This window comes from Lipotes vexillifer, unplaced genomic scaffold, assembly GCF_000442215.2.
Source record: "Lipotes vexillifer unplaced genomic scaffold, Lipotes_vexillifer_v1.1 scaffold1718, whole genome shotgun sequence".
In the NCBI taxonomy this organism is placed as follows: domain Eukaryota; kingdom Metazoa; phylum Chordata; class Mammalia; order Artiodactyla; family Lipotidae; genus Lipotes; species Lipotes vexillifer.
The window spans coordinates 23,230-32,892 of record NW_006783672.1 but is presented as its reverse complement, the minus strand read 5'-3'; the positions used below and the strand labels follow the sequence as shown (position 1 = coordinate 32,892).

Here is a 9,663-nt window from a genome sequence, read left to right as displayed (position 1 = left end):
GCGGCGGCGGCGGCGGCGGCGGGCCGGCGGGCGGGGTCGAGGAGGCGATGCGGGCGTGGGGCCGGGGGCGCCTGCCCCGGCAGCTGCTGCTGCTGTTGGCGCTCTGCGTGCAGGTGAGCGGGGGCGCGGACGGGGCGCACCGGGCCGTCCCTCGGGGCTGACGGCATCGCTTGCGAGCGCCGCGGTTCGGAAGCCCTCGAGGCTGCGTGGCGGGTGGGGGCGGGGCGCCCCGGCTCGCGACCCCGGCCCGCGCTTCCCTGCGTTTTCCCTCTGCCTTATTTTTAGGCGGCGCGGCCCATGGGCTATTTCGAGCTGCAGCTGAGCGCGCTGCGGAACGTGAACGGGGAGCTGCTGAGCGGCGCCTGCTGTGACGGCGACGGCCGGACGACGCGCGCGGGGGGCTGCGGCCACGACGAGTGCGACACGTACGTGCGCGTGTGCCTCAAGGAGTACCAGGCCAAGGTGACGCCCACGGGGCCCTGCAGCTACGGCCACGGCGCCACGCCCGTGCTGGGCGGCAACTCCTTCTACCTGCCGCCGGCGGGCGCCGCGGGGGACCGGGCGCGGGCCCGGGCTCGGGCCGGAGGCGACCAGGACCCGGGTCTCGTCGTCATCCCCTTCCAGTTCGCCTGGCCGGTACGTGCGCCCCCACCCGCCTCCTCCAGCCCTCCTCTCCCTCTGCGCTCGGCGCCCGGCCCCCGGCCCCGCCCTGCCCGCCGCCCCTCGGCCCCTCGGCCTCCCGGCACCTGCGGCCCCGGCCGTAAGTGCGAGCCTCGCGCGCCCGGACCCTGCGGGTGGGGCCGGCAGGGGGCGCCGCGCGGCGGGCGGGCCCCGGGCGCCTGCTCTGTGGGGCCGGGTCCGCGCCCGGCCACGTGGGCGCGCGGGGGTCGCGGCGGGGCGGGGTGGCCTCGGCCCGCGTGCACGGCCGCCCGCGGCGTGTGCCTGCGTCGCCCTGCGCGTGTCTGTCTGGGTGGGGAGGCGCGGCCAGGCGCCTCGGGCCTGGGCAGGCCGGTGAGGCATGTGCGCTGCGCGTGCTGGGGCTGGTCTGGGGCAGGCCCCGGCGGAGTCGCCTGGGCCCTTGGCCAGCCTGTGTCCGCCCTGCAGTTTCCTGGATGCCCGGGGGCGGGGGTGGGGGGTGGCAGCTCCGGCGGGCACCGGGGGACCTGGGCCCGGGCAGACCTCGGGCACGTGTGTTGGTGGCAGCCTTTGCTCCTGGCCCAGACCCGGGGGGAAGGTTCAGTGGACCCTGGTGCAGTGATTCTCTGTCAGGCTCCTTACACCTTGCAGTCTTGGGTTTTTGGTTTTATTTTTTTGTGGGAGGGGGCTTGGGGCTGGCCTGTCAGGCAGGAGCCTTGGGCCTGAGAATGCTGGTAGGTATGTGGTTCATCACCGTGGACTGTAGGGAGCTGTGGTTGGGCAGGTGAAGGCTTCCTGCTGCCTGATGTGGCCCTCCCAGGTCTTTGTGCTGCATGCATGGAACTGGGTGGGGGCAGGGATGAGAGAGGACCCTGTAAAGCAGGGCCTCGGTGTGCAGGAGCAGGTGCCCGCAGCTGGGGTGGGTCTAGCTGTAGCAGGATGCCAGGCTCCAACTGAGAGGCTGTCCTTCTGACTAAGGACCTTTGGCTGGACCAGCCAGCGGGAGCCAACAGGAATATGTCCACCTGATGTCTTGGTCCTGGAAGAGACGGGGGGTTGAGGCCGGGCTGGTTGAAGTTAGGCCTGACACCCTCCTCCCCCACCCGGCTCTGAGCCCTGTGCTGGCACCTTCACCTCAGCCTGGGCCGGGGGCCTCCCCTATCCTATTTACCCCCTTCCTGACCCCTGGCTACAGCCCCCTGGGGCCACAGCCCTACCCCCACATACCTGGCTGGCCTCTGGGGTCTCCCTTGACCCTGGGGCCTCAGGCGGGGAATGTGTCCCTGGGGTGGAAATGGCAGGGGCGGCCTGGGAGGCCCCGGGCACCGGGATGAGCCCAGCCCCCTCGCCCCCGCAGCGGCGCGGCAGGCAGGTCTGAGCAGGGCCCGCAGCCTGTCATCTGCGCTTGGGCCGGAGCCAGCACGGTTCGAAATCGCTACCTGAGGATGTGTTTTCGGCTCAAGTTGGCAGCAGTGGCCGTGGGGGCAGGGAGGCCTGGAGGAATGTGGTGGGCCAACGCGTGTCCCTCAGGCGCTCAGCCCCGCTGGCCGGCCAGGGGTGGAACGGGACGGGGCAGGCCCTGGTCTCCCCAGGCAGGAGCCTGCAGACTGGGCACCAGGTCCTGGGCCAGCTCCCCTCCCTTCCTCCTGCCCCCAGCTGGATCTTCTTGGAAGGAGCAGGTGGCCCACCCTCTGGCCTGGGGTGAGGCTGGGGGGTCGCCATGTGCTCGGGGGGCTGCTCTTGTCCTCTTCTCGCTGCCAGTAGTGTGGTCTGGCTGCCAGGCCTGCAGCCGGGCCGGCGATGCCAGCGCACTGGTATTTCCGCTCGGCCGGCAGCAGCGCTGGGGCCACACTGCCTCTGCCTGCTGCAAGTCCAGCTCCATCCCGTGAGCTGGGGTGAGTTGAGCTGGGGCGAGTTTGGAACCCAGTGTGCCCACTAGGGCCCTTGACCCTGACCGGAGAAAGCGAGGACTGTGTTTGGTGTCCTGGAGACCGAGGAGGGGGCCGGGCCTTGCCTCGGGGCTTCAGATGGGAGGGCTCCCGTTCAGGACCCTGGAGTAGGGGTGTGAGCAGGGCCTTGAAGGTGGCTGCAGGTACACGGGTGTGGGGAGCCGCCCTCCTGCACCCGGCCCAGGCCCCTGGAGGGGAGGGCCGGCAGCTGGTCTGCGCCTGCCCCAGTGACCCTCAGCCAGTCCCGAACGCCCCCCTCCGCCGCTGCCCCAGACCTGGTCGGGGCACCCTGACCTGGCTGCGTGGGCCCGGGTCCCTGCGCTGTCTACCGCCTGTGGTTTCAGGTTGGTGTTGGGCTTAGCTTTCTGGAGAGGGGCGTGTCCAGGGTTTTGGAGGTGAGGGAGGCGGGGTCAGCCTGGGTGTGAGGCCTGCCTCTTCTCTTCTCATCCAGCCCCATGGATGTCTGTATGCGTCTCGCTGGTCCCCCCAGGAGGTAGGTGATGCCATGTCGGCCCCAGTGCCTGGCCTGTAGTTAGCAGGGCGGAGGCCACGTTTGGTCACGTGTGTGTGCACGTGCGCACGCGTGAGTTCTCTCTGGGTGTGGTAGGTGGCCACTGGGGCTGTTGGAGGGGCCGGATGGGGCTGGCCGATGGAGGTGCAGTGTGGCATCGGGGGCCCTGACTGAGGAGGCCTGCTACCTAGTTAGAGGCCACACCTGCCTACTTGGTTTATGTTCTGGTAGCTGGGACCCCAGGAGCTGGCCCACAGGTCGAGGGCCTCTCTCCTGGAGCGAGCCCTGTGGGTTCGAGGGCATGGCTGTGTATGGTGGCACAGATGGGGTGTGGCCGCTCGTGAAGGCCAAGCTGGAGTCGTGAGGAGAACCGAGGTGGGCCTGGGCCTGATCCTGTTTCTGACGGTGTAGCCAACCTGAGATCGTGGGCCAGAGCAGGTCCTGGGACCTGGCCGCGTGGTGCAACTGTGTGGGCTTGTGGGCGGGAGACAGGGCTGCAGGGCTCAGTGCCCAGCCTGGCCTTCCGGCTGGCCTAGTCTCCCCACTTCCTCGCTGGCTGCCCAGCAGAAGGCCAGAGTCCCTTGCGGGGTCTGTGATGTGCTCAGGGGTGGGCGGGGGACTTGGGCCAGTCGGGGGCATGCACACCCAAGGGGGAGGTCTGCCGGGATGCGAACACAGGGCCCAGCCCCGCCACGTCCAACTGCCAAGGGGGCTTGTCAGCGGCACGAGCCCCCATCCCAAGGTGGGCCAGGCCAAGGTCTGCGCCTGGGAGCGCCCAAGCTGCCCTGGGTGGTGTGTGGCACCACCCTCCGTGTCCTCCCGACCCCCAAGGAGCTGGGGACTGGGGTGGGGGGCTAACGTGGACCCTGGCACCTTCCCCACACTGCTCCCGGGGCCTTCTCTGCCCCCTTCCTCTCCATACCTTCCCACTGGGGCCTTGGGATCCTGCTCAGGTGGGGCTCGGCAGGCTGCACCTGCTCCGTGCCCAGTCACCTGCCCTGTGCTTCAGGGGTCTTGGTCAAGGCTTTGATACTGGGGCAGCAGGGTGGGGCTCTCGGGCAAAGTGGGGACACCGAGAGGGCTGCACCGGCCAGTGGAGCTCTTGGATGCGGGCGGGGGTTTTGTCCTTGGGCCTTGAGAGGTGGGTTGGGGAGCAAGGCTGCAGCGTGGCAAGGAAGAGCTTGCTGGAGGGTGTGGGCAGGGGCTCCTTGGAGGGATTGTGGCTTTCAGGGACCCTCTCAGGGCTAGTGTCTGGATGAGGGCAGGCTGGGCCAGTGAGGGGTTTCTTGGTGGAGACAGGCATCTCTAATTCTCAGGCCTGAGCCAGGGCCCGCATCCCCCCAGACTCCAGGTACACCGGGGTCCTCATCCCCCAGGCTACCGTGAGCCTGGTGTGACCAGGGTCGACCTGACTGTGGGCTTTGCAGCCCCGCAACGTGCGTGTGATGAGGTGTTGTGAGACCGTGGGCTGCCGGCCTGCAGTGGGGTGGGAGGGGCACGCCCAGGCAAGGCCCTGTCTGGTCCCTGGTGCAGAGTGTGGGTGTCTGGCTTCCCTTGTGGGGAGGCCTGCGGTCCGCTCCTCCTGCCGGGGTGCCGGGGCCCAGCGCCTTGAGGGGAGGTGGCCCCCTCCCCTCCCTGTCGGGTGACAATGGAGGCAGAGGCTTGGGCCTTTCTAAAGCTCAGGTTTCAGGAAACGTATCTGTGCTTAGAGCTCCTGGCGCCAGCATCAAGCTCTGCTCCGTGGGGGGCCGGGCGCTAATGCAGGGTGCTATGGGAGAGGAGCCAGGGTGGAGCCCGTGGACCAGGGCAGTAGGTCCAGGGTCTGTGCTAGGCCTTCTTGGCCTGGGGTGTCCTGGGCGGTGGGGTGTGGTACATCCGGCCCCATGTCTGCCCTGTGCCATTTCCATGTCTTTGGGCGGCTGCTCCATCATCCTTTCTGGGGGGTCAGACAAAGGGTTTGGACCTGGTCTCGGGGGTGGGCCAGGAAGGAGGCCATGGTCGGGCTGGGATGCGGGTGTGGGTAGGTCAGGGCGGGCTTCCTGGAAGAGGTGTGGCTGGGTCTTCAGGGACTAATGCCAGCCTGCTGGGTGGGCCTGTCGATGTTGTGCAGGCTGGTGGCCCAACTGTGCCTGGCCAGGGGTGTTCCCCTGCCTGCTTCCTAAGGAGCCCGCCCCTAGCTGTCATCGACCCTGCCCAGGCACCCACCCCCGAGCCAAGTCCCTGGGATGACAGGGTGCCCTCCGAGGCCTCCCGTCCAGGCCTGTTGCCTTTTTCCTGTTCTGTAGAGACCTGGGGTTGACAAAGCCCTGCCGGGCCCATGGCCCCCAAGGCAGCAGCCGTGGAATGAAAGGTTGCCATTTGCAGGAGGGAAACTGAGTCCTAGAGGCCAGTCGGGAGAAGGAGAGGAGGCGCGCCCCCCCCGGCTCAGGTTCTCTCGGGACGACTTCCTGCCGCCCAGGCGTAGGGGACCCAGCTGGCGGGCGGTGGGGCCCTTGCGGGGGGCGGGCAGCTCATGTCCCCGCGGGAGCAGGTAACCGGAGCCCTGGGCTCTGGTGAAGGTGGCGGTAATCCTACCTGAGTTGCTGGCGTGGGGTTTCCTGGGAGCCAGGAGGCGCTCCCTACTCCCCGAAGCCCAGGTGTGGGGAGGTGGACTCCGGCTGCCCCAAGGGGTGAGCCCCCTGTGGGATGGGCAGCCCGGCCTGGAGCGTTCCTCCACCTGCCCTACTGGGGACCTTGACTGCTGTGGTCCCGCCCTCTTGGGCGCAGCCCACGTCAGCTCCCTGCTTCCTCCTGTGTCCTTTATAGCCCGTTCTGTCAGGTGGCCAGCACGACTGCTGAAGCCCCGTTGGTCTCTGGCCTCATTCAGACTCACCTGGCAGCCACCCACTTTGCTCCAAAGCGTTAGCACCAAGACTGGCACAGGGGCTGGCAGCCCCGCCATCTGACTCTGAGACCCCTGTTCCCACATCCCTGCTCTTCCAGCGCGAGGCCCTGCCACGTGGCCCCTTCCCGTACTCTGCAGCCTCAAGCCCAGAGGCACCCTCTCCACGGCCTGCCCTGACCCCCTTTTAGAACAGCAGCTCCGTGCCCCGCTGACTCACCTGTCCGCCGGGAGCATTCCAGGCAGAGGGATGGAGCCGTGTGTGCAAAGGCCCAGGGGCAGGGTGGGCGTGCTGGGTATCTGTGAGGAGGGCACACGCCACGGGGAGCCCCAAGAGGGCTGAGCAGTGGGGGACATGTGGGCAGAGCCCTGGGGGTCATTGGGGCTCCTGTGAACGGGGGTGTGGAGGCCCCAGTGTCTGCCGGGAGCCCTTCTGGTGGAGATGGGCAGCCTGGGCACAGGTCCTGCTGGCCTGGCCGAGGGCGGTGGCAGGATTGAGGGAATGGGTTTCAGGGAGACTCAAGCGGTGGGATTGAGAGCCTGGGGGCAGCTCCATGGGGGCGGGGGGCGGGCTTCTAGAAGGATGGAGGGTGGTTCCCCGCTTCCCGCTCATGCTTCTTGGTTGGGTGTGGGTCCTAGGGTGGCGGCTGTGAGCATGAACTCCTGCGGGTTGTCCAGGGCTGTCTGGGAGACAGCTGCTGGGGGGCTGGGCTCAGGGCAGGGGCAGCGGCGTAGGTGAGCTGAGCAAAGTTGAGGGTGGGCACATGTGTCCTAGGCTCTGAGGCCGTGTCGTGGGAGGGGCGGGAAGAGGAAGGGTAGCTGGAGGCACGGGGTAGAGGGGACGAGGAGGGTCCCCGAGGGAGGACCACGCTTGGGTGTCCAGGGGCTGTGGGTGTGATTGGATGTGGCAGGCAGCCCGCGGGGAGCTGCCCGGGGCCGGGATGTGGGGGACGGCAGAGCTAGGGCTGAGTGGGGTGGGGTGCCAGCAGGCAGCTGCAGGGGCTGGGAGATGGGGGTGCTGAGGGTGGGGAGGCGTCTGGCCTCCCCAGGGCAGTAGCCTTCGGGCAGGAAGCCAGCCAGCCCGTGTCCCAGACGTGGCCCTGTCCTGTGAGCCCCCAGCCCGGGTGGGGCTAGGGCCGGGTGGGTGGTAGTCGGCACCTTTGTGGCTGGCCCGAGAGGGGGCCGAGCAGCGTGGAGGGGGGAGCCACGGAGGGTCCCGGCCGGGGAAGAGCTGGGCAGGGAGGGGTGAGGTGAGGCGCGAGCTTCTGCCGGGAGCAACTGGCTGTCTTCACGGCAGGCGGGGTGGTGGTGTCCTGGGGCTGCTCAGTGATGTCAGCCCATCACTCACCCCATCATTTGCCTGGTGCCCGAGGGCCGGATGGTCTTGGGGGCAGGGAGGGGGAGAGAGTATAGGCTGAGGCTGCCTTGGGCAGTCCCTGGGCCTCAGTTTCCCTATCTGTGCAGCAGGGGCCGCTTTCCGGGTCTCGGGTGAGGCAGGCTAGTGGGGCAGACGTTCATTGTGTCCCGGGGTGGGGGGGAGGGGGCGGCACCAGCGCCTGGGCCTGCCCCTTGCCGTCCCGTGGCCTGGTGACGGGGCATTGTCCCAGGCTGGGGGTGGGACCTCCTGTTCCCCACGATGGGTTGGGTCCCCGTGAGCTGCCGAGGGGCCTCCCGCTCAACCCGCTCTGGTCCCCGGCCGCCTGGCACCCCTGTCTGCAGCTGCTCCAGCTGTGCCCACCTTCTGCCCGCTGCTCTGTCTGGATCACTCTCCCTTCTCTCCGTCCTGACCCAAGCCGGTCAGGCTCGCCGGTAGGCCACGGAGCTGCGGGAGCCGCAAGCTCACACCCCCTGAGCCTTCGTGACCAGGAGGGGCAGTCCTCCTCCTCCAGGGGGTCGTCTCGGGGTCTGCTGAGGAGACCCCTCCTCAGAGCCGAGGGATAAAGTGGGGGTGTGGCCGAGGCACGGTGGTGGTTGCGGGGGGAGGGTTGGGCTGGGGCAGGGCCTCGGGTACCTGACGGGCGCCCCCCTTTGTCCGCAGCGCTCCTTCACCCTCATCGTGGAGGCCTGGGACTGGGACAATGACACCACCCCGGATGGTGAGTTAGCCCCGGCTGGGTGGACCGCTGCCTGCAGGGCCTCTCTCAGGGCACTGGGAGGCTGACCCCCTCGTTCACGGAGATGCACGTAGCCAGATTCCTGGTCCTTTGCCTGCTGGGGACAAAGGCCCACGTGGCAGGAAAGCTGCCTCTACCCTGAGGATCTTTGTGCTGTTTCCCTTTTTGCCCTGGCTGCCAGGAAGCTCTGCCACACTTGTGATTTGCTGAGCTGCACGTACACTGCCCTCCTCCCCAGTCTCAGCTTCCTCTGTGTTGTTCTGATGGGCGTGTGTCCTCACTGAGGGCCGAGGGCCCGCACCTGGGCCTCCCCAGCGCTCCCGTAGCCTCCTGCTGATGCCCAGACCCAAGCCTATTCTCTTGAGGCCGGGTCAGTGGCACAGCGGAGTGGTTCGCTGCCGAGAGCTCTCTCTGGCTTTCTGAGCCCCTCTCTGCCCATCTGCCCTGGAACGTGGGGCTTGGTGGCCCTCCCCCACAGGCTCACCTGGTGGCTGGCCGACCTTGCACGGCGTCTGCGGGGCCCTGTGGTGGTAGGGCAGAGAGGTTTTCCGTGGACACACGAGGAAGAGCATTTGCGTGCACGGCAGGAGCAGTAAATGCCAAGGCCCTGAGGCAGGAGTGAGCCCGAGGCGTCTGGAAAGGAGCGTGGGGCCCTCGTGGCAGGGGTGGAGGCAGTGATTAGGTCAGCAAGGCCGGGGTCAGGTCGCGGAGGCTTCGTGGGCTGGCTTTCTCCTGGAGCGGGGTCGCTCAGGCTGCTGCTGGAGGGCGGGTTGCAGGGCCGGCGTGGAGATGGGTGAGGAGGCGGTCGTGTGAACGCAGGTGGCGGTTGGGGGTGCTGGGACCAGGAGCAGCCTGCGGGGTGAGAGGGGCTCCGGTTGCTCTGAAGGCCGAGGCACGGGGCTTGCTGGTGGGTTGGACGTGGTGAGAGCAGGTAGGGGTGGCCTGAGCAGCTGCAGGGCCGAGAAGCCGTCATGCGGATGGGCCGGAGCACAGTTTGGACGCGCTGTGTCTGGGGGCAGTGTCACGCGGGCAGTTGGATGCCGAGGCAGACCGAGCCCCTGGGTCCCACAGGTGATGACACTGTGGGGACGCAGAGGGGCCGCTGGAAGCGGCGGTCAGCGGGGCTGGGCGGGCGTGAGGACAGGCCGCCCAGGGCAGGAGTGTTCCCCGGAGGAGGGCGGGGATGGGTCGGCCCAGGGAGAGACGCTTCAGGGAGGGGCCTGGCCTTTCCTGTAGCTCAGGGGTGGGGGGTGCACGGGATCCTTAGCCTCTTATTGCAGACTTCTCCAAACTGGTACCAGTGTGTAGGGAGACGTACCACGAGCCCTGTGCCCGTGGTTGCCAGCTCAGGGCGCTTCCGCCCACGCGGCAGCTTGGTTTGAAGGGAGGCCCAGCCATCGGGTCGCTGGATCCGTGCGTGGTCGGGGCCCAGAGAGGCTTGTTTTCAGATGGGCGGTACTGAGTGGTGCGGTTGCTGACGGGTAGGCCCTCAGAGAGAGGGGGTCCCGGCAGGGGCGGGAGGGTGGCCAGTGACGTCCAGTGGCGAGGGGTGGGCGTGGTGCCCGGTGGGGG

General features: G+C 68.4%; 1 protein-coding gene across 1 annotated transcript in view; it reads left to right on the top strand.

The window, feature by feature from the left end:
* Positions 1–47: 47 nt before the first annotated feature.
* JAG2 (jagged canonical Notch ligand 2) overlaps positions 48–9,663 on the top strand; it is a 22,588-nt gene continuing 12,972 nt past the window's right edge. Inside the window, exons 1-3 of the mRNA XM_007456371.1 lie at positions 48–113; positions 286–636; positions 8,016–8,073. Of these exons, the coding sequence (XP_007456433.1) occupies positions 48–113; positions 286–636; positions 8,016–8,073 (475 nt within the window). The remainder of the gene's footprint in view (positions 114–285; positions 637–8,015; positions 8,074–9,663) is intronic.